At 38.1% G+C, this 25,217-nt stretch overlaps 1 protein-coding gene across 4 annotated transcripts in view; it reads left to right on the top strand.

The window, feature by feature from the left end:
• FTO (FTO alpha-ketoglutarate dependent dioxygenase) overlaps positions 1-19,886 on the top strand; it is a 227,171-nt gene extending 207,285 nt beyond the window's left edge. For 3 of the 4 annotated variants that reach the window (XM_064722834.1, XM_064722835.1, XM_064722841.1), the window contains one exon: positions 16,241-19,886. In XM_064722834.1, the coding sequence (XP_064578904.1) occupies positions 16,241-16,394 (154 nt within the window). In that variant the 3' untranslated portion in view covers positions 16,395-19,886. Of the gene's footprint in view, positions 1-13,850; positions 14,183-16,240 lie in introns of all 4 variants that reach the window. The other variant, XR_010441656.1, reaches the window with a different exon arrangement.
• The last annotated feature ends 5,331 nt before the right edge of the window (positions 19,887-25,217 follow it).

Here is a 25,217-nt window from a genome sequence, read left to right as displayed (position 1 = left end):
CTGTTTAAAATGTATGTGTCATGCATCTGCATAAACACATGTGGAGTTGAAAGTATGAACTTTTAATGAATCCTTTGACAAAGTGTTTGCCTCATGAAAAGAAATGCTGTGGGCTCACTTCTTTCTTTAGCTGTAAATAAGACTGACCATTAAACTATTCAATTATGCTGATGTAAAACTGATAGAAATGTTTGAAGATAAATCAGTTAGATTGAGGCAGTGTAGAACAAGCATGAAATTTGGACTCTGCATCTCTTCCCTTCTAGGAAATGTAAATCTGAAATATGATTATATATTACTTGCAAAATGATCACATTTCAGAGTAGTTTTTGTTTCTAATGAAGAAATCAGACCCTTTCAATGCAAATAAAAAGTATAATGGAAAAGATTAAACAGAGATTCATATACATAAAATATTATGTGATAAATTCTCAGAAATACTTTAGACTGGTATATTTGAATTTAAGATGATTGGCCAATTGCTGTAAACATCCTTTGCATCATGCTATGAATCAAAACTGTGCCTGTGAGTAGCTCAGATAGATAATGTGGTGTCACTGTGCTCATTCTCGCCAGAAGAGACTGTGGATAAGTGGAAACATTATAAATGATTTAAAATAAGTTAAAGAAGTTCTTTTTTAGAAAGTATAGTGTGCATAGGATTTTTATTTTTTTCCTCACTAGTTCAGGTGCTGTTTTCTCTGCATTGAGAGCACGTTATTGTGACACCAGAAGGGGTTTGGTGTTTGGATGGAGCAGTGATGGGGGCATAGAAAGTAGTTAAATATGTCCTAGAAGGAGATGAGCTTGCAGGTAAATACTGTCTACTGGAGCAGTTGATATGCTTTAACTACAACATTTGGTAAATTTAAAGTTGGGTGTACAGGTTTTAAGGAATTCCTTGAATGAAACCCAGTTAAATACTGTGGAGAAAAATGCAAGAAAGCTGTCCTGGAAATAGAAAAAATTATTTTTAAAAGGCATAGAGATATATATAAAGCTGTTGATTCACTTCAACTTTGCAGAGAATTAGAGCAAATTGTGTGTATTACTTCAGTTATTCTAGCCTTTGTCAGAGAAATGCCCTTTTTATATCCATAGTAATTATGAAATAAGAGGAATTAGTTCATAAATTATGTCTGTGCTTATGTGAATGCTCAAAATTACTAATTTTCAGAAATAAATTTTTTAATTACCCAAATTAAAAGCTGTCCTGATTTTATAATGTTTCAGAATAAAACTGAAATAAGTTCCCTTTTTTGTATATAATTAGAACTTTAAATTAATTGTATAGGGCTTTAAATAAAAGAATTTATAGGAATGTGAAAAACTGCATTTCCTTTCAGGTGACAGCTTTAACTATTACAGATAAAACATTTATAAACTCCATCAGTAACATTAATGACATTTTCATATAGGTTCTGATTTCCTGAACTCACAGCTGGTTTATCTTTAGAGGTACATCCAGTGAAATCTTTAAAGTGCAGACTGCTTTAAAGAACAGAAAGCCAAAAAATTAAACATAACTAATCATAATCCTCTAATCAGTTATTGATATGGAGCTGTTTATTCTTTACAGCTTAGAGCACTGCAGCACCATAAAGTTAAATGAGATGTCCCAGATCCTATTAAAATTTGGGGACAGTCAGAAGTTACACAGAAAGTCCATAAAAGGATGTGTGTGCTCTCACCATTATTCAGTATTCGTTTCTTTCCCACAAATAAAGCCCCAAAACTCATAAAATAAACCACATCCATTTATTCATTGTTTGTGCCTAAATTTGTAGAATTCTACTGAGACAATTATGGTGAAAATACCATATTTTTACCATGACCAACATAGGAAGAACTTCAAAGGGCTTTTCATAGATTGATGACAAACAAAATATCTTCAAAGAGCTTTTGGTAAATACAGAAAAACCTCATTATTCGCTATGGGATGTAATAAAGAGAATCTAAATCCAAATATTGGTGTGGAAGAACTGGTTACAACCTAGAGATTCCCCCCTCTTTTCCATATCACCTTCACTTATGAGGCTCTGGCAGTCTGCAAGTTTGCAGTAAGCAGTTGTTGATGCAGTGAAATGGTCACCAGCAGTGACCATTCTGTTGACCATTCAATCATCTCCTAATGCAGCTGATTACTCAATCATAATAAAGGAAAGAAGGAATAATACAGAAGGAAACTGCACTGGGTTCTAATACATTTTATATTATATGTGTAATTTGTTTTCTGTAGTGAGCTAATTATATTTTAATAAGTTAAACTGCTTCTTGCTCTCATGGGAATATGAGAGAGGATTCAATACAGGGAAAACACACAGAGTTTGTAATTTAGCCACATATTGAAAGCATGGGTTTAGTCTGTACTGTAAAGACAATGCTTTGAAGTGTTTGGCATGTTATTTACAGGTTATTTCCAGGAACACTTCCTCCCTGGTTTCTGTGCCAAAGTTATGCTCCTGTTTAGCTGACAGAAGTCCTGACATGGATTCTGAGTTTAGGCTGTCTTCATGTTTAGATAATGTGTGATTATCAACGTGATTATACTGCTCCTGGTAATTCCAGCAGACAGCAGTGAGCGTGCCCTGGTGCTGCAGGTGAATCTCAGGCACTTCCTCTGTGTAACTTCATCTAAAGAGTCTGACCACCAGGTCAGAGCCTCCTGAAAAACTGGTTTTCCATCAGTCCCTTGGCAAGGGCAGAAGGTTACTGGGATAATCAAGTTGGTCTTGTGGGTAGCTAGGGAGGCTTTCTGGCTTCCCAGGTGACCTTGGTGCTGTAATGTACCATCAAGGACTGGCTTTCTCCATTAATAGTTTGCTTGTGAGAGCTGGAAAGGCAACTTGTAATACAGCTGCTTTTCCTGCTTCTTCCATAATGACATTCTGAACAAGCAAGATGATGTCCTTTGATCCAATGTGACCTTGTATTTTTGGTGATTCTCTGATATCTTTAGGGAAAATAGGTAAATGAAGATATAAACATGCTGCTTAGTTATATATTCATATATTTCTTTTTTTTCATACATTGCATCACAAAATGTAATATTAATTAAATTTATTAATACCTTTTGGCCAATTCTCTTTTTAGTTAAACCTATGTATATTAAACATTAGACTTATACCTGTCTATAACAGCTGCAAGGGAATGGGGAATATGATGCTTCCTAAAAGGTTTTTTTCACTCGCATAAGGGTTTTTCTCTCCATGGTGGTGCTGGGTTCAAAGACTAAACTGATTCTTTTGGGGCTTTGAAAAGAGAACTCTTCTGTCTTCTTTCATTCTCCTGGAGTACCTTTCCCACTTAGAATATATACTTTTATAGCAAGATCTATTACAAGGAGCTTTGAAAGTCTTATTCAAAGTAAGCTCATGAAAGAATGGATAACCAAAAGTTTGAGCATTGTTGTATTTGGGATTTGTATGTCAGTTGTTTTGACTTCTATCACAAGCTACTGTTCCTTTATGCCTGTGCTAGCTGTGTAAATGCATGATTTCCAAGCAGGAATCTTTTCTTGATTTGAAGATGTCAGAAATTAGGAATGTTCTTTTTCTTTAACAGTTTTTCCCAGCATGTGATTGACTCCACTGTAAAAAACAGGCATATTCAAATTTCTCTGGATTCTTTTTTAAATTTCACCCTCCACTGCTAGACAAGAGAGCTCTTCCATATAAGACACTTTCCTTCAATCTATTAGTTTTAAATCTGATAAGTGTAGCAAATTGAATATATCATTATCATGTGTTTTTCACCTGCCTCCACAGTCTCTTTTCTCTGTTTTCTTCAACCTACTTCTAAAAGGCTGGAAACAAGGCTATTCCTTGTTACTCTCATTTTGTTGGTCCATCAATATTTGTTTTTCCTGAAAAGCACTGTTTGTCATGCTTTATATATTCATGTTATCTGTCAAATGAGTGCTGTACCAGATTTTCTATTGCTTGTTGATCTGCTGCAGAGCCTGTAGATCCCAGGAGCACTCCATCTCCCTTGCCATGATAGTAGGACTCTAACAGTCTAAAATTTCCAGAATTCAAATCAGCTTTTTTGGGTCACAGAGTTCATCAGTCTGGTCCAAGTTAATTGCCCAACATAGGCCAGACATGAACATCTCTAACTGCCAAAACCCTTAAAGTTTGCATTCATTTCTTGGCATTATGACAGGCTGGAGTAATAGCATTTCAGCAGAGAAAGAGGTGAGCACATTGTATAGTAGATTGTTGTGATCACAATATTATTTGAAATAGCAAACAGCATAGGAGGGAGATTGGGCCAGTTGCATACTCAGGGAAGCAATGTTCCTTGTAACAGGAAGAGAAAAAATTTCATCAGCGGTTCATCATAAGGAAGCTCAGCTGGCAACCTATAAGCTAGGAAAAATGGAGTCTGAAATACAACATTCCTGGACAAAATAAAGCATATAGAAGGCCAAAATCATAAAGTTTAAGTAACTGTTCTTTAGCAGACACAGAGCAAAGGAAGGCAAAACAGTAGGTCTCTTGTGAGAGCAGTGAAATGGATACTTTCTGTGATACGTCTTGTTTTTTCATGAATTTGCACAAAATATAGAGGGATGGACAGTAAATGGCACCCAACAACAAAAGATTTCTGTTTCCTTGGCATCAAAAAATTACACAATTATCCACAGAATTGGAACCTGACAGTGTAATGTAGGTCATTTGACAGAAAGCCCTGGAAGTTCCTCTGGTAGGTTACTGAAGTCCAGCATCATTCAGCTAACATGCCCATGAAATTTTGTCCATGAGTTCGAATGTTCAGTGCAGCACAGGGACTGGAGTCTAAATGCAGAGAGAGACATTGGGTCAGGGACAGGATGGCTGCCTTGGGTCCTTAAGAGAGGTTGCAGAAAATCCTGTGTATGTGCATGGCAGCAGTGCAGAGATCACCTCCCAACCTCCCAGCCCCTGCACAGTGAAGCTTTCTAACCTGTGCTGAACCCAAAATGTGTTTGAAAGTTCCACTGAGCTAAATGAGATTTACATGTGTGACTGTGCATTTTGCTGAGAACTGAGAGATGATGGAATCAGGTCTTTAATTAACTAAGATAAGAGGTCTTTGGAATTCTGATGTGGTGTTTTAGAGGAATTATATGATAAAATAACATGGGTAGCCTTGCAGGTCAATCAGCAGAGCAGATGTTAGCCTCTCTTCTTAGCAAACTTTGGGTTTTGTTGCCATTTAGTGGTAAAGAATAAGTCAAGGGAAAGGACATAAATGAATTTGAATTGTGCCTTTCAAATACTAACAAAATAACCCATCTGAACTACTCATAAGGCATTAGCAGCATATACTTTATTATGATTGGACTGTTCCCTGTGGCAATAACTTCAAGAAGAATTTCAGGAGTAGTTGCATTATCTGTTGAGAAGCAATTTTTTACTTTCTGTGGAGGCAGGATAGTTCTGTGAATAACTCTCAAGTTTACTCTGAAGGCCATTTCAGTCGCCCATAGATCTTAGGATATTATGTTACCTCCTTTCGTTTCAAATTCACAGCATAAGAAAGAAAAAGAATGACATAAATTGGATGTTAGAAGAGTTCTGAAGAAAGACATCAGAAGAATTCAAGAGTAAGAAGAGAACTCAGCATTATTTGTTATTTTCCATCCTAAAGTGAAAAAGAGAACAAAGCATCAAAAGCATCAGTAGTGATAGAGAGAGCTCAAAGCCAGGACTATATATCATAGCATATAAAACAAGTGAGTTGGCACCACCAGAAGGTCTAAAGTCTTAGTCTGTGGTTTAAAGTCATTGATATTGCAGTCAGAGAGATCTTTCAACTGCAGGAGTAAGATGAAGAGCTGTATGCATTTGTTGCAATAGACATTTTAGGTTTTGCCTGCTAGTAGCATTTTGGAGCTCACTAGGGTGAATAAGTGTTCATGGTGCTGAGAGAATTCAAGGCCACTGATAGAATGTTGTGGATCAGAATCTTTCACTTTTTGTAAGTACATCTGAAAATAATGGCTGTGAATGCAGGCCAGCATCAGATGTATGTACTTTGTCTTGTGTTTAAATTGATTGAATGCAATCATATTCCATAAACTAAAGCATATTCTAGTACTTAAATCATCATCCAGTCTATGCTGGAATTGTAGTTGGTCTTAAAAAATATTGCAGAATTACCTTGATTCAAAAATTTTGAAGTACAGTGATGCTGAACTCAAGTAAGTAAAGAAATATATTTCTTAACTTCGTATTTGGGCAATGATAATTATTTACAAGTGAAAGTAGAAAAGGATATTTCAAATCTCTACATAATGTTTCCAGTTATTTGAAATCCAAAGGGCAATAGAAAAAATTCTGATGTCTTGCTTGGTAGTCAGAAAGATTTACTCCACTTGTAGAGAAGCAGCTTGTTGAGCATATTGTTGCCATATTATTTTTATTTGTGGGTGGACATACTGCAGCATTTCCTGGGATATCAAGTCTATTTGTCTGCCAGCACTGGAATTTCTTTTTTGGTAGCATATTTTTATAGTGATTTATCCACAAAATATCACTGAATAAAGCAGCAGCCATGGAGAAATTCTGCAGTGGTTGAAATGTGATTAGTTACATGATGCTTTCTTTTTGTATTCCTAAACTCCTAACTCTTCTTGGACCTTTGTGCCTTTCTTGTATCTGTTTTCTCATTTCCTTATTATTTGTTCCCTCCTGCATCCATTTCACCTCATGTTGACCTTAAAGAAACTGTGTTTTAGCCCACAGGATTGCATTGCTCTTACAGTAGGAGTTCCAATATATGTTATAAACATTCTGGTTGCAGGCTACAGCCAAGGTGCACAACACAGGGAAGACAATGTCTTTCTGCAGCACAATAAACCTTTAGTTTTGTTTGTTTCTTTGTTTCCTAAGCCTCTTAGGAGTTCAAGGCCATAGCTCTTGATAGAAGATGTGGTTTAAGCCACTCTTATATGTGTGTGAGTATATATATGTGTGTGTATATCTATATATATATATATGTATAAAGAGAGAGATGCCTGTATGTAAATGTATGTATTTATGCTTTATGCCCCAGGTTATAGTGATAAACAAGATTTTAATTTCAGTCTTGAAGGAGTCTTGGAGTTGTTTGGTGTTTATTATCCCTCTAGCATAGCTTCCTTTTGGCTACTGAAATGTGCAAATTCACTGAAATGGAGCAAAGCAGGCGAGTGGTGCATCTTAGGAAGAGTCTGAGAGGATCCAGGTGGTTTTTGGGGCTGGATCTCCATTTGGTGCCACCCTCCCTTATGGGCCATACAGCACAAAGGACTGTTCAGTGTAAAATCACACTTGGAGTCCTTGCACAGTGGTTACTACAAACATCTAAGGTCTGCAGTTGCATTCAGCTCCCAAGTGCTCGCCCTTGTGGGTCACCCTTGCTTTGGTCCTGATGGAAATTGGGGGATTTTGGGGGTGGGTTGTATTTGCAGCCAGCAGGAGAGGTGCAGGAAGGATTACATGGCTTTGATGCTAAGATACAGACCCTTTCTCTCCAGACTGATTTAAGGATCAAGCAAGGTGGTTGCTGTTAGTTGCATTCAGTCATGTTTCCTTTGATTTTACTTTCCTTATATAACAGGGATTTGTCATACAGCAGTTGATTTTTATTAACATGAAAAGGTGCCTTATGGAAAAACATACACTCAACAAGGAAAATGTTTTAGCTTTCTTGCAGAAGGGCAGAGCCTCCACATCCTTAAGTTCTTTGGAAAATGGGATTGCTTATTTTAAATGAGGTGTCATTAAATGGGAAAGCCATCCTCCTTCCATGTCATTTTAAAAGTTCCTATGTTTATATTTTTGCTTATCTGTATGACTTTAACATAGAAAGAATACAAAAGATAAAGTGAAAGATTAAATGATGTTGGAAGCATCATTAACTTCTCAGATGGCATTCTTTTGGAAAACAGAGTGTCTTTCAAAGAAATGTGCCATGTGCATGGCTCAGCCCCAGATCTTCCAGCGGGCTAATACTGGCAAGGGAGGGCATCTGCAGCCCCCTGGGAAGTGGGCTGTGGGGATTTCCTTTTCTCCTCTTTGCTGGTTTTTATTTCCATTTCCTTTTCCTCTCTTTTTTCAGTCATTTAACGCTGTTCTGCACAGCAGAGGGGAGCATCTGGCCCCAAGTAAACACCCAATAAAATAAGTGGGGGAAATTCACAGCTCCCTTGGTGCTATTGCGTCTGTCTGTCTGGTTGTGGACTCAACAAGATAACCATGCATCAAATTACATTGTCCAGGCTATCTTCACAACCAGAAGTGCTTGAAACCTTATTTTAATAGAAGCTTAGATTCTGGAGAATACTATAAAATCTCTCCAAAGGCTCCAAATCAGCAATTCCATCTGTGTTTCTGAAAATGTAGAGGAACAATGCCCCAGCTGATTATGCAAACAGAATGAAAATAGTTATTTTAAAAGTGCATAAAATCGATACTTTGGGGAAAACAAGTCAGCTGTGTTTATACTCAGCATATAGCAGACATTTTGTTTCTTTGTCTGAAAAAATCATAGGCAAGTAAGGATTGCAAGTGAAATAAAACAGCCTATCATACAGTGCAACAGAGGGGACTGGAACATCAGATGTCTCAGCAAAGGCTTAGAGAATTTTAGGTTCCTTCTGAGAGAATATAAATTATATTGAGGTTGATATATTTGTACGTTGTTTGAAGTCAAAGCCAAATATTCTTAACACGGTGGGAATAACTCCCTTCCCATTGCTGATCATGAAAAGTATGTAACTAAATCTATGTCTGTGGTGCTGAAAATTTCCTCCTAAATGCTGTCTCTTCTGGACTAATGGGATTTTTTGCAAGTATTGGTGTGAAGGGGTGTGCATATAAATATGTATAAACGTGCTTCTCATACAGTCAGGATACATTCCTTGTATACATATTATTCTAAAAACAGGAGACAAAAGCATCTGAGAAACAGCACTGAAAGGGAACAATTTTTAGACCTATAAGTTAAATTGGATTAAACTTCATCTTTCAGCAAATGCCATGTTATTTATTCAGTGTTTCTCTGGGGGATTTCCCTACCCCCTCCACTTTATAGCGAGCAGTGATGTTTCTTAATTAAAAAATCAAACAAACATGGAATTGAGGCTGCCCCACACAGACATTCTCCTGTGGGAATAGGAGGTGCACTGATTTTCTCACGGGCAGTTTCTGGGCCTGTTGGACACAAAGGAGGGGAAAAGCTGTGTCTGGGGAAGTCAAATTCACATCATGCATAGATGCCAGGAGTGTTCTGTGCTGCAGGGCCGTTTCCTTAGGTATTGCCCTTTATAGGGGAGAGCTGGTGGGCATGGTGAGGAAGGTCACTGATAAACTCATCACAAGTCAGGTAGATTTCTGTTTATTTGTTACCCCACAGTAGAGATTACTGTCTTGGAGAAAGGAAAGTCTTGTTTCCCCTTTTCTTTCATTCTCTCCACCCAGAGCTGGAATGTTTTGGAGATCTCAGGGCTTTACAATCCCCACTCTGTAGCTGAAACAAACCTTTATCCTTTTCCTTAGTTTCTGACCTAAATATTTTAGAAAGAGTGATGTACATTTTGACAGATTTTAATTAATATTGTGGAGGGAAAGTATTTTAAGTTCTTTACAGTTAAGACAAAGCAAAATGGGTTTTTTAAATGATTTTGAGTTTCATTTCTTTCTGCAAATGCATGTGAAGCACATTGGTGAACCATTTGAAAAGTCTTTTGGTTGGACTCCACCAGTGCGTTGGTTGCTTTCATTTCAACATCTGGAGGGTTTTTCTCATATTCACCTGGTTTACTATTTGAGTAATAATAGGAACTCTGACATTTTCAAGCTGAAGGAGCTGCTGTTTCACCCTGTTTAGTGTCAGGTTCATTGATCTCTGCCCTGCTTTTCTGTGGAACAGCAAAATGCATTCTGCAGGCCAGTGTTAAAGATGGATTCTGCTATAGATTCACTTTGTCAAAGTGCACACAAGGGTGGCTGTTTTCAGGCTATCCCACTTTGTCACCAGTGATGCCTCAGGATATTCCAGCAGTGTCCTCCTTTCCAATGGAATGGTTTATTTTGAAGGTAAAGCTCTTGAGTCAGTGACTGGAAATGTTGGTTCTGTGGCAAGGGCCAAAAGCACCAGGGCCATGAGCCATTATCAGCCTTTGAAAGAAGCAGGCAGAGATCATCTGTGTGCCAGCAAATGTATTTGTTCTTGCATCTTTGTGAAGCTGATACTTTTTTTTTTTTATTAGATAAATATTTAACTGATGTTTCCTCTATCCCTTTCCTAAAACTGGCATTTTCTCTTCAAGTTTCTTATCTGGAAACAAACTCTTTTTGTCCCTTCTCTAAATGCAGTCCTGGTCTCAGCCATTATTTATGGCTGGGCACACTGTAGTTGCAGCACATGAAAGAACATCAGTGATGACTTATTGTAAATGGGACAGACTTCTTGGGAATGCACTGGGGACTAGATGTCCAAAAGAATGAAGCACTGCTCTCTTTCCATCTGGCCACTTCATTTCACTGCCTATTTGGGACCAGCACTTCTAAAATCTAGTTTGCAAAGTCAAATATTGATTTAATTTGGGGGTTTTTTTATTCTTAAAAGGTAGAGTAAACCTGGGAAGGTTTTACTTGTGCAAAGTCACAGGAGGGGCAAGCAGGGAACAACTGAAAGAAACTGTTTCTGTCAAAGTTGGCAATTTTCTGATTGGTTAATGAAAAAAACTAAGAAAATCTCTTCTCTAGATTGGACTCAATAACTGTCAAAATGTCAGTTTGGGCATGAAAAATTCAAATTTTGTTCGTGATGTACTCATATAAAAATGGTATTTCAGTATATTCATATTTTCTCCATCCTCTGTTTTCTCAGAAAATAATCTTTAGGATGCAAACTAAAAAGGTTAATATCAAATGAAGGATTTTTAATTATTAGCTTCCTTGTGTTTTACAGAGTTTAAACAAAGAGGTCAGAAAGTATTCCACCCTAACACTGTGTCATGATGGAGCATTAGTCAACCCATTTTCCAAACACCCTTCAAAACACTTTTGATGAACTTCCATCTGAAACACTGGTTCTATATATGCTATTTTTTCTAAAATAAGCTAAATCAGAAGTCAAGCTTTCAATATTTTTTGACTATAAGCAAGTTAAGTTCCAGCTCCTAATGTAGCTCTCATGTTTTGTATTAGTTTTCCAGAAAAAGCTCTGGGAGAGCACGGGACTGGTTTCCCTTGGATACAGGTGATCCAGGCTGGAGTGCTGTCTGTCTTGTGTGTGCTCTGGCAGCTAAGAGTGTCTTGAAATGACACGGGATTGTCCTAACACTGAGGTCAGAGTAACTACACATAGTTTACACAATAATTTTCCATGTGGAGTTCCATGTTTGAGGGATGAGTATGAAACAATCCAAACCTAAAGCAAATCTCTGTGTCCCAGGTACCTGTTCTAGTAGGATTTGTGTTCCACAACAGAACTTTGTGGTGTAACATTAATAACCCATATTTGATCAGAGCCATATGTGCAAAGTCATTTTAAGAGTGGAAGATGGCGTCTAAAGAAGTTGCTGCTGTTCCTCTTACTCAGAACAGGAGGCTCCCATGTTAGCAGAGCTGTGCCATTTTAAGGGATGTCAGTCTGGGTTTCAGGAGTGCATTTGTATTAGTAAAGTGATCCAAATGGTTTTTATTTTTGCCTGGGCCGTTATTTTGAATGAAGTTTTGAATAATAGTACAGTAACACCTTTTTTTTCCAGCATGAATAGAAGGAGAAAATAGCTCCCCATATAAAACGTAAAATTTGTACCTGCAGGGCAAACGTCCCATCCTCCCTTTCTGACCATGTCAGTGCATGGGGAAATCAGCCAGACCCATTTTCCTCATCTTACCCTATGAATTTCCATCCCATCTCCATTGGTTTTTGAGCTGCTGGGCACAGGTAACTGAATTAGCACCATCTCAGAAACAGGGCTGTTTGTATCCTCTCCTCACTCCTAGCATGCCTGTGCAGTCTGAGCCACTGATTGACCCCTATTGATCTGATTTGACTGCACTCCTGTGGAGCAGACAAACAGTGCAAGGGAATCCAGGGACTCTAATTCACAGTACCTTATTTGGGTTCCTAGGTAATAATTCTTATTTGCATTAATCACTTGCATTAATCACGCAGAACCTGAGGCTGCCTCTTGCCTTCTCTTCATTCCTGTTCCTGGCAATGGAACAAAAAGGTATCTGCTCTGGAGAAAGGGTGGTTTAAGTATATTGACACTTGATGCTTAGTAGTTGCAAAACTTAACTGTTAGAAAAAAGACATTTTTTCAAATCAATGACTCACGCATTACTGTAAAATATATCGATTAAAAACAAAGCATAATGTTAGTCATTTAGTCAGTAGAGTGATGCAATACTGAAATAAATTTATCCCTTGACTTTTGCATTAACCTTTTATTGACTGCTTGCATACTCATAATTAACACACACTTTAGCTAGCTTGGTTAATTTTAGCATTGTGGTCAGTGTCCTCTAATGTAGATGACACCCTGATCATCAAAAATGAGTGCAGCCCAGGGAACCATGACCAGGCAAGTGTCTGCTCAGGGGATGCACCCTTGCCCAGGGAGAAACTAGTAACCTTCCAGGGAAAGCATCATCTGCTGTTATGCAAATAGTCAAACAGTCATACAAATGCTTGTCATCACTTAGTTGAACATATTAATAAATCTTAATAAATATTAATGAGCAAAGTCCGTTTGTAAAAAACAGACAAAAAGGTTATGAAAAATCTGAGAACTTTAGAGGGCAGAACTAGTGAGAACATGCTCTTCAACAGTAACTAAAAATGGGCTTTTGAAATTGAAACTGTCACAAGTCTTGATTGTTTCAGTAAGAAAGTAGGGACCGTGGAGTTTTGTGCATTCTATAAACAAACAATTCTTTCTATAATATGTTATTGAACACTTACTGTCAAAGTGTTGCAGCTAAATTGCTCTGAAATATATCACAGCAGTTTTCCTGTTCTCCTGCTGCAGATAAAGTATTGAAGGAATCTATTCTGTATTTCAAAGTTTGTGTGATTTCCACTCTTTAATAATTCTTACAAATAATATGCAGAGGTTAGTTCTATTTTCTTTTGGAGTTTTGACTGTAGTAACTCAAATTACAGTTTTAAATTGATATGGAATATTTTCATTAACTTAAAATATTGTAACTCTTCATACTTTCCCACTACCGCCACAGCTCAATGTTTGCAACCTTTTTTAGTTTTTTTTTAATCAGGAGTTATGGTTGCTAACTCATTTTAACTGTCAGATACAAAGAATTTTAAATCATTCTGTGCAATCATTTAGATGCATTTGATTGTTCTGCTTCAGTTTAAAATGTTGGTCTGCTTTTGGCAAGATCTTCAGCTCTGTTCCACTGCTACAAATTAAAGACCATTGTAGGAACAATTTCTCCTGTAGAATTTTTTTATTAATCAGAAATATACTTATCTAGAAAGGTCTGGGCTTTGCACCCTAGTTCTGAGTGAGAAAGGACATTTTTAACCATGTTCCAGATTGTGGGAGCTATTCAGGTGGATTTGTTATTGAACTGCAGGTGCAGTGGTGACTGCCTAGAACCACCAGCCCCATAGCTTTGAATATGAAAAACTTAAGCTGTCTTTGATGTCAGCAGATCTGGAACAGGGGTTGTAATTTTGGTCAAAATAGATGATTGACAAATGATAAGAATGTGTCATTCCCTGCTGTTCTTGGTAGTGTGGAGCAAAGCTGTAGAAGTCCAACAGAAGGAGGAAAGCACCATGGGATCGCTGAACTTGGAGTGCTGAGGCTCTGCTTTCCCTTTTTTGTATTTTTACAGCACATTGGTGCATTTCTGTCGCCAGACTGGCACAGCAAGTGTGAGGACCTGACACACTCCCATTCCTCTAGTCCCTCCCATGGAATGTGCTATGGCTAAAACTTCCCCTTTGCCTGATCTCCTGGAAGCTCAGGCCCGTGCTGGGTTGTGGGGAGACCTCTCAGCAAAGGCTCTGCTGGTACAAATACAGAAAAAGGAAAGCAGCAAGCGGGGGCTCTTGGGCTGTCCTGGCACAGCATCACCATGACTGCCACCTCGTTTACAGCAACACAAACACCCACATGAGGGAGACGCTGTTTGTGTGAGAGAGCAAGGAAAAAAAGACATGAAAGGTAAAAAGAGGACTCTAAAGCTAAAGGTTGATATATCTTTTCTCTCAGTGAAAACTTTTAATAGATATGGGAGAGAGAAAATGTTTATCATTATTATTATTAGCTGAGTTTTGCAGATCACATAACATGCCTGCAGTATTTAGTGGCTGAGCTTTGTGATTTGTCATCTGCAATAATCATTACATGGTTAATTTATCCACTTTAAGATGGAAATGCTTAAACTGGAGTGTCTTATACTACCCACCAAACTGAGTGTATTATTTTGTGCCAAGACAGAAAATAAAGCAAGCTTTTAAAAGCCTTATAGAGTTATGCTGTAATTAGTTTCAGCTTCCCCTGCATATTAATTTTCTCCTGTTCCTTTATATAATTTGGAAAATGTCTTCAGAACATGATGGCACAATCAGTTAAGTACCTCTCAGAACTCACACACTAAACTGCATTTGCTATAACAACTATTATAAAGCAGCCAGCAAAACAAATCCTCCGTTATTCTGTACAGTGCAGCTTATCAATGCAAACAGTTTAATATTTATGCTAAGAGGATTGTCACAAGTAGCTTCTGTTCCTTTAATTCTTGTTTTAAATAAATAATGAGAACATTTAAACACATTACTCTTCCTAGGGCCCTGAGGTCGGCTAATCTTATTATTTATGAAGTGATGTGCTACATAATAGTACTTAGTGCATGTTAACAGATGCTATTATCAGGGGCTGATGTGGAGAGCTGAAGATATATTGGAATGCTCTGTGTTAATACTGTCCTTGCAGTGTAATGTACGATGGATTGAGTGCCCAGGATGCTGGTGCAGCAATTAACCACCCACCAACATGGGTGTAAAGCTGAAGGATGTTTTCTCATGGGGATTACACTGCTATTAATAATCCCCAGGAGAAGAAGACATCTTTCATTTGGCAACAGTCTCTTCCAGAAGGTCAATGGTGTGGACAAGGAAGTTGAGAGTGTCAGTATTGTTAGAGTTCATTCTACTGAGGTGAAAGGTGGATATATGTTTAAAACAGCTTTAAAGTTCTTACAAAAATTATATGCTTTATAAAAGACAAATTTTTAAAAATGTCATATAAGAGATAAAGGTGCATTTCTGCAATTTGGTTATCTCTTTAAAGACCTAGATAGACCTGCAGTATGTACCACAATTAGGGTAATTCTCAGCATTTTTCTTTTTTTCCCCATTGTAAATATTAACTAATTAATCAGTAATGTGCAAATTATTTGAGGGGAAGGGAATAAAGGGGGGAAGAAATCCTCCTTGAGCTGTGACAATGTTTTTGATGTGGCATGTATTTGTCTAATCTTTAAAGATGTGATGGTTGCCACTTATAAAAACTTTCCTCTGCAGGCTGCAGTTCAGTTTAATATTATAATTAGACTTCACTAGTATTGATGAATAATCCATTTAATAAAAAACATTGTAATTTAAACATTTTCTCTGGGGACTAACATACACTAGCTTCTTAATTTAATTTTATTGAAGTTTTGCCCACCCATTCATCATTGGAAGTTGTTATTAACCTCCATTTCCATTTTTCTTTATAGAATTTTCTCTTTTTATATTGCTTTTTTCAGTGCTAAGCAGGTTGATACACTTGTAAATCTCCAGAATCTACAAAGCTAGTCTGGCTTCTTTAATGTTGTTTAATCTATCCCCCCTGACCTTAATGCAGTAAATTCAGTTTAATCTTTCTCAATAATCTAGTAATACATTGGAAACCAGCAAACATTTAAATCTGATAATGATTTAATCACATACTTTAAATAACAGCTGAGATAATGAAAAAATAATTCACCATATAAAGGAACACTAACTGAGTTTTCTCTGTGATTGGCTTTTTGAGAAATCCCCATAGAAAATACAAAGCCTACAACAGAAATCAACTTCACTGGAAACGTGCAATACATTTGGTGTCAGAAGATGTCGTATTTCTTTTTTTTATCATCTTTCTCTCTAAATTAATGCTCAAATGTATCCTTGCTGAGTATTCAGTTTCTTGATGCAGTTTTACTTAAGTGGTTTATCTGCTTACCTTTCTTTTCAGATGCCAGTCAGACGCAGCAGAGAGCTTGCCAGAGGACCAGAGACCAGAATGCCATCCCTTCTGGACAGATGATGATGAATGTAATATGCCTCTGCCATATGATCTAGAAGAAGTAATTGCTTATCTACAAAATCTTGTTCAATGGATAGAATAACAAGCGACCTTCCAGCCTAGAATTATTGATGCTGGTCATCTGGGGAGAAGCTTTGTTATCATGAATCTTCTAAGCTCTATGATTTCTTGATTGTATGTTATTTTATGTGTCAATGCAGATTTTGCCAGTCTTTACACAGTAGCTTAGTTACTGTCTCATAATAAAAAGGACCAGCCCCCAAATTTAGAGAAGTGTGTGTTTTTTAAGACCTGAAACACGAGCTTTAGTTCCCTCCTCCTCCACTCTAATTCCCATTGACCCTGCAGCCCAGGGGTATCTGTGTATCACAGACTCACAGAATGTTGCAGGTTGGAAGGGACCACAGCGGGTTCCCGGGTCCAACCTCCCTGGTCAGGCAGAATTCCCCAGAGCACAGGCACAGGACTGTGTCCAGACAGTTCTGGAATGTTCCCTGTGAGGGAGCCTCCACAGCCTGCACAGAGCATTTCTTCAGATGAGGAATTCTGTAGGAGCATTCTAACACAGATCCCAAGACTTCCTTATTGTTTTGCCTCATGGCAACAGAATACTACTAAGAGAGATTTCTGATGTGAATCTGTACCTCTTGGGCTCCCTGGAATTCAGAATTCAGTTCCTAACCATTACTTTGTTTCTGCATGTTGTTAATCCTACTCTGAGGTCAGGTTTCCCAGTGCATTGCCTACAGAAGTGATGGACCTAAGTAAGACCTTCCATTTGGGTTGTTTGGTTCTCTGAGAAACTGGATTTAGATTGTGTGATATTGGGTATTTCAGCATCATGTGAGATCTATGAGCACAAACCCAAAAACTGTGAAAAAGGAAACTGTTTATGATGTTTTGTAGTAACATGCTATAGAAAGAACAAATCTGTGTGGGATGATACAGGGTGCTCCTGAATGAGATAGAAAATTTTATTTTGGTAAATTGCTGTTTTATCTGAACTGGTTGGGCTGGTGTCCAACTTTGCCAGAAAAAGCAGAAAATCATTAGGGTGAAAAAGCACCCAGGCTGTATTACCAAAGAAGCCAGTAAGGCTCAGAGTTTGACATTGCCACCAAGAAATGAATATGCCTCCTGTGTTAATGTGGTGTTTAAAGTCTCTGCTGAGGCTGAGCTCACCCAGAACACACCAGCTTCTGTACTGGCAGAGTTCTGTGTGTGTGGATGAGGCTTGTGCTCCTGAAAATTGTGCTTTTGACAGTATAACATATGCCAGACCTCCCTGGAGCTAAGGAAGCTGTGCCAGTAAAAATTCAGTTTTAGTGGTATAAAACTGTGTCCACACCTACCAGCTTTTGCCAGGACAATTATATCAAGTAGAGGTTGTGCCTCATAAGACTTTATGTAAAGCTGTGCCAGCAAAAGTATAAATACCTGAATCAAGTGTTTCCAGCATAGTCCTGGGTTTCTGTGAAAACTTTTCGTTATCCTGTGGAATGTAAAGACTCTCTGAAGAATAAGGTATTACTTAAACTAGGTTTGATAATATTACCATGATCCACTCATTTATCTGTTGTCTCTTGTGCCATAGATTTCATAACATTTGCTAATACAGCTATGGGCCAGCTTTCTCTTCCCTGCACTAGTTAAAGCTGGCTTTACCAGTGGCATATTTGGATTAGTGCCACACTAAACACTGTTTGCTTTGGAGATCGCTTAGAGAAAAGCTAGCTGAAGATGTGGGAATTCTGCTTTTGAAAAGGCAGTTCTCAGAAACAGATATTGCTTTGGAAATGAGCAATATGAATTCAGACAAGCTAATGTTGTAACAGTGTTAGCACAATGTTTAGGGGGACTGTTTATTTATGCTGTTATGTTATTATTACTTTGTGTTTAATTAAGCACTGCTGAAATCCATGGGGATCAGACTATTGAAAGAAATCTGACCACCACAAAGGGGAGAGAAGGCACATCAATGATGGAGTTTGTAGCTGAAGTGGAGGCAAAGCTATTAAAAAATGATTGGCAAATAATTATTTCCAGCAGCAGTAAAAATAAAATCAAACCAAAACAATCCCAAACCTATTAGGAGACTGCTGGCAGTAATAACAGAATTTTTAGAATACATGTTCCCAGGTCTTGCCTATGCTTGAATGTTTAAGGTCGTGGATTAGCTGAACTAGCATTGGTCTCAGTGCAGTCAGATCCCACTTATCTGAGCCATGGTTAGCAATGATATGGACAAGTTAATACCTTTGGAATAGGACTGCCAAAATACCAATAATCAAGTGGTTTAGGGCTCTGTGTTGCATTCCAGTCTTGCATCATCTAAATCAGTATAACCTGATTGTTTTCAGTTGGAATGCAGAAGTATGAGAAAATTTCATATCTCCAAAGCCCACAGGAGTTGATAGCAATAACATGAGTAAGGTGGTGGAACTATTTGAAGCACAGAGTAATGCCAAAGGGTACCCCAAAAGGAGAACACAGTTAAAGGTAAATACATATAAAAAGAACTGAGAGATCAACTATAAATTATTGCTGTGTTTAGATTATGTGTTAGAAGCTGACAAATACTTTGAAGATTTCTTTATTTTATTCAAGTAGTTATAATTTAGCTTGTTTCAATGATTCTTTAGCAATCCATTTATATTCCAGCATTAGATAACCCATTTCCTTTTTGAAAGAGCTGGAAGACACAGCCTCTAATTAATGTTCTATGTACAGCAATTTTTTCCAAGCCTGGATGCTTTAGAAGCATGAGGACCAAGGTCAAGTTTTTTCAAGGAAGAGGTGAGAGCATAAATTAACTTCTGACATTAAATTCAGTGGCTCTTTTAAAATGGTGAAGTTCACGATTTTGCTTACATTTACTTTTCATCAGCCAGGGCTGAATTGAGGTAAAATAGTTCACTTGCACGTGTGTGTCAGGCTAAATGGATTGCAGAAGATACAGATCTGTTTGCCTGTCTGCACTTGCCTTTAGACAATATTCATCAATTTTACAAAAGCTACTGACTAAACATGGAACCAGTACAAATGAAATGCTCAAGGCAAGGGCTTTCTTTTATAAATCTGATACAGAGTTGGTTTTACACTGATAGAAAGAAAATGTTGGCAGAAAATGAAAAACTTCTATTGTTTCTGTAATTTGGGGGATGAAAGATACAGACTGTTTTTAAGTATTTGATAGAAAACTGCTGTGTTATGCAATGTAATTAGAGATGTTTTTATAATGCTTTGTTCACATCCGTGTATATGAAAATATTTTATCCCATAGGTCTTTTCTTCTGTTGAAAAGGTTATGTAAATAAATAAAATTAATCTCAATACAGTAGATTTTAAAGGCATAATACTTATGTTCTAAGCTTTACAGCAGGTTCTGATTATTTAAAGGGTAAGTAAGAATGCCATGAGTAATCACTGACTGAAAACTGTGCAGGATGGGTAACATGCACCATAACAAATATCCAAATCAGTTTTCTTATTATCATCTGAATATGGTTTTAGGTTCACTGGTAGTGGTACAAGATGCACTATAAAATTATGCTGGACTACTTAATGCAGAGGGGCAGATTCAGGGATTCCATTCATGTCATAGCACAGAAATCAAAATATTATTAAAATCCATTGTGAAAGGTGACTGAAATATTGTAGTGTGTTCAGAGCTGGTATTGCTCCTTTCCCAGTTACAGCAGTGCTGTTCCATTAGTCCTGTGCCATGCAGTGCAGTTTGGGCTGTTGGATATTGAACCAGGCCAGGCTTAGGCTTGTGTTTAAGCTGGGCTGAGAGCAGGGCCAGGGAGATGGGGTGGGAGGCACAGGAGACCCAAGGGATGTGATTTTTCAAGGCCACAACTGCATTAACTGGACTCATATGGGAGTCATTGAGCTCAAACTTGTACAGTGCAGGTCAGGAGCTCTCTCTTAATTGTTACCACCTGGTGCAAAGTTAATGTTGACTCCCTAAACCCCTCCCTGCCCCTGACAGCCAGTCCTCAGCTTTCTGCTGGGATCTGACCACTCTCAGCTCACACCAAGGTTACAGAGCTGGGAAGAATGGCTGTTCCACTGTAGCAACAGGGACGAGAAACTCTCATCCCCATCTTCAGCCCCCACCGCTGTCCTGCTACAGCTCCACAGAGTGAGTACCTCCAAACATTCTGCTTCTCATCTGAGATTCAGGGTGCTGCAGCTCATCTTCTGTCCTGTCTCACCAGGACAGTGATCTGACACAGGGAAGGGCCAGACAAGAAGAATTCTGTTTGCATGAGGTTCCTCATCAAAACCAGACACCCACTGCACTCCCCATAAGAGTGAAAAGTTCAGGGCTGCAATAATCTGCCTTTAGAGGGTGGGAGCTACTAGGGAGTGATGAAGGACTGGCCAAACCACCAGCATTCAGTGTTCTGTAGGACTCCCATGCTGCCCTGTCCTGGCTCACCCCAGCTGTGCAGGCAGGGCAATCCTGAACAGAACCTCAGCTCTCTGTCCTGTCCAAACTGACTTTCCACCTCCAGTGTGGCTGGGCTTGCACCTTCATTTACATTCTTCTGTCCTCTTCACCTTAGCCTGAGGGCGTTCATTGAACAAGAGAAGATAATTTATACAATTACAAAAACACTGTACATAGAAAGGCTACAGAACTGGCTGAATAACATGTAAAATCAAGAAATAACCAATAAAATTAGCGCATTAAAATGCTGATATTTAGGCATGAGCACTTCACATATCACGGGAGCTCTTGTTTCTCTTCTTGTTGCTTAGGAGATAACATTCATAATCCAAAAGGATGTATTATGCTTTGGTTTACATCCTCTAAATCTCCACTGGTTTTACAGGGCTTGTCCGTGATGATCAAGAATTTGGTCACAAAAGTTGTTCTCCTCCCCCTCCCTATCGTCAAATACTTGCTTTCATGCCAACACATCTTGGTCTGATTAGTCCCCTTGATTACAGGCTAAAGTAAAAAGTCAGGTGTATAAGATTCCCATTATCCTTTATTCCTCTGCTTCTAAGAACAGGTCAGATAGAGCTATTTCAGTGAAAATGTGAACAATCAACTTCTGTTTACCATTAACCTTCAGTTTTCTTTTCTTAAAATCAAATCAGGGCTTGGTAGGCAGTTATTTTCATACATGTCCCTTGATCAGTGGAACAATCTGTCAAAAGCCATTAAAGCCTCTATTAGGTTGAATTGCATTCAAAGTTAAGCTCTCCAATCATTTGAAGGACTGTGATGATTGCTTTTAATATAGTATACATTGATTTCTCTCTTGGAATAGCAACATAACTTTGAAACTAAGCATGTATGACGTGAGCATTTTGCTCTCCAGTATATCTTGAGAAGCTTTGTTCCTTAGGGAAGATGAATGTCTACATAAAAAGGGAAAAAAGATATGCAGTGAAATCACCTCTTCATTGTCACAAGTTTTTAGCTTTTCCTAGTTCATTGTAACCCTCAAGGTGTAACATATGAAATAGGAAGAAATTTTCCAGTGTCCCTTTCCTCAACAGCTTCACTGATTTATCTAATTGTATTGATATTGTAAAAGTGGCTCTTTATCTTAAAATATCAGGATGCTTTACACAGAGAAACTGAGGCAGAGGTCAGAAGTGCAGCTGGGATCTGAGTGCCAGCGCTGGAATGAGTGTTATGTAACCCTCTGTCACTGGCATATCTCTATCACTGCCAGAAATCAGCTCAGCTTACAGAGCAAAGATGCTCTCATAGAACTTGTTGTCCTCCAAAGTTATATCTGAAAGTTCAGCTGGAATCTGTCCTATTCATATCATATTTAGCACAATATTTAATTGCATAACATAAAATATTATATCTCATATAATAGAGACCTTTCAGGCCTCCTAAGGTTTGATTAAAACTTTCCAGTGAATCTTTTAGCTACATTCCAAGTCCCTGAGCTCTCAATGGGAAAGATAGATTTTATTGGAATTAAATGATTCCATGGAGAATATGCAGTGTATAATATGATACAATATAATACTATCCCCGCTCTTCTTGATCTATTTTAAGTATTTCCACTGCATGCCCCACAAGGTGCTACAGCTGCTGTATCAGGAAACTCTTAAGAAAATACCCTGTTGGTATTTGTACTGTTTTTACCAAGGTGAAGGTGAGTTGCTGAAGCAAACTGGAATGCTGGTTATGCACCTGTTAGCACTTTGGTCTGGTGCTTATTTGGTAGTCTGGTAGTACTTTACTGAGAGCACTGTGTTACCAGCTATTTTGATGAACATCCTAATAAATTATTATCCAACATCAAAGAATTCCACTGTTCTTTTATTCCTGTTCTTCTATTGACTGATGCCCCTTCTTTCCCTTTTGTCTCAGTATTAACAGTAATGTTCTTAACAAGTTTTGTTCTTTGTTAGACTGATGTGACCTTAAAGTGAAAAAACTTTAGAATTATGTATCAGATATTCCCCGAAGTACATTTCTTTTCAAACCAATTCATTAGGTTATTTTGACTATTTTTTCATGTGGTACTGCTACTTTTTATTAAGACCTATTTATAGAGCTCTGCAAGATACACAGTGATATGTAGTTCATGTATTTACTAATTTACTGACATTTATCAAACAAACTGCTTAAAGAATCTGTTTGTCTGTCATTTGCCTTTCAGAATGTGTTAGTTCTTGTTTTCAGTACCTCATAGTTGCAGTGTTTGGAATTTCAGCTGCATAGGTAACAAAATTGGTTTCTGTAAGCTCTCTATATGCCAAATAATGAGAGATAAACTTCATCAAAGCAGCACATTCAAAGATGCTGAGTCTACTCCTCACTGGCACGTTGCTCACAACCTTGCTGTGTGTCAAGTCCAAGTGCATGGTTATCCTCATCTGCCTATGCAGCAAGTTAATAATGGTAAATAAATAAAATTGATGGTGGAGGGTTTGTTTTTAGTCTTGATATAATTAAATACTGGTTATATTGCAAATATTCTAGTAAAGAAAGCAGAATAATTTCTGTGCCTTTGGTAAGACTCATTTCATAAATGAGTCCGACTGATTTCTACTCCCTGTAATAGTTTTTCCTTCAGCAAAAAATATGGCTTTGCTAGGTTTAGAACACATTCTTCTGGCAGAGCAGCCTTACACTTCCCATGTCTGACACAAACTATTACATTATGTGAGTGGTAGGAGCTCAGTGCCCACCACCACCCATCAGCCTGTTTGAGTGTATAAACTGTTTGTTCCATGTTTGCTGCAGCAGAGCTTGCAGTTTAGAACATGTGTAGTCATTATAACAAGGTAATGTCAAAGAAATGTGTCCTGTACATAGACTGGGAGGTAGTGAGGTTTGGGATGTCTGTTGTTTCTAAAGAGTTTCTTTTCACAGGTTTATATTCACCCACATCAGATTTTGTGAAGGGTTCTATTATGTCAGAGGAATAGTGTCTATTTAGTGTCTATTTAATTAGACACTTAATAGTGTCTAATTAAGTGTCTATTTCCCAGTGAAAGCTGTGTCCATGCTGTCCCAGATTAGAGGGGAGAGCAAGGCAAGGACTGGTGCTGCAGATTCCCTGTGATGAGCCGCTGTACAGATCAGCAGAGGGATGTGATGTGCCCATGACCACGTGGCTGAGGTGCTCTGCAGTGTTCTGTAATTCCTGGCGTTCCCTTAAGGCCAAAGGCTGTGTGTGCAAATTGTTCTGCATTAGTAGGTTCCAGCCAAGAGGTGATGGAAACTTGAATAAAATTGGCCAGGATGGAATGGAGTCTCCAAGTAAAACAGTTGACAGAGAGCATTATTAACACACACTCCAGCTCAGAGTCAGCAAGGCATCCAAGAGATGAGAAATCTGATTTCTTAGCCTGGAACATTCTTTCCTTGGCTTTAGAAAAGGTTTAATTGATTTAAGTAAAATCTGTATGGAGACCCATTTGCAAAACCAGTGTTAGTCTGAAACATTTCTTACAACATCCATTGTGACATATCTTATACATGTCTAGGAAAACCAAGATGAGTGTCCCTGGGATCTAGAGTGCCTTGAGCTGTTCCTTGTCCCCCCTTTTTTTACTCTCAGAGCATACTTTTCTTTTCCTTAACTTTTCCTAACAATAGATAAAGAACATGACAGTAGTGACCTTTCAGAAAAAAGAAGATGCAATAATCAGGGCCTTTGCTGGAGGGACACAAGCACAAGGAGACTCAAGAACAACGACTTCTGTGGGGGTTCAGGTGCTCTCCCAGCATCTCCATTCAGGAGCAGCTGGTCTTAATTGGGGCAGAGACTAATCAGGATTCAGTGTTTGTGGAATTTTGAATTTTACCCTAATTCCATTCTTTCTATAGGAAATCTGTCATGAGAACTCAAATTCTCCTTGAGGAGACAGACTTGTTGTCTTTTCACCATAGAGTCTCTTGCACCCTGTTACCTACAGTCATTACCCTGAAAATGGTGCAAATATCATAAGGTTACACACCCTGCTGTAGCTGAAAGATATTTTTATTTGGTGATGAGACTTCATTTCTGGTCTCAAAGGTCTCAAGTTATATTGCTGACGTTGCAGATGTGCAATTTATCTGTCAGACAGTGTCTGTATTTTGCGGTCATACGATCATAGTTCAAAGTGAGTTTTTGCTAAACGTTTTTAAAAGTGTTAGGTTTTTATGCCAAGATTGTTTATATAAAAGAACCATCATCTCAAACCAGAAGAATCACATTGAGTTTGTAAATAGGTAAAAAGAAGTAAAGAAAGCTTCTAATGCTCTGGATTCTTGCTTTTTCAGTGGGTCCAGAGTATGATTTTAGAGTTTGTAACTGAATCAGCTTATCTGCTAAAGACATATGTGCAAGTTTTCATCTAATCTATATGATGCCTTCTTTGCACAATTATGCTCCATTTCATTTCAGACATTTCATGTTCTGTATGA

The sequence above is a fragment of the Zonotrichia leucophrys genome, chromosome 11 (assembly GCF_028769735.1).
Source record: "Zonotrichia leucophrys gambelii isolate GWCS_2022_RI chromosome 11, RI_Zleu_2.0, whole genome shotgun sequence".
NCBI classification, from domain to species: Eukaryota; Metazoa; Chordata; class Aves; order Passeriformes; family Passerellidae; genus Zonotrichia; species Zonotrichia leucophrys.
The sequence above is the reverse complement of the archived record's forward strand: the minus strand, read 5'-3'. Positions and strand labels throughout refer to the sequence as shown.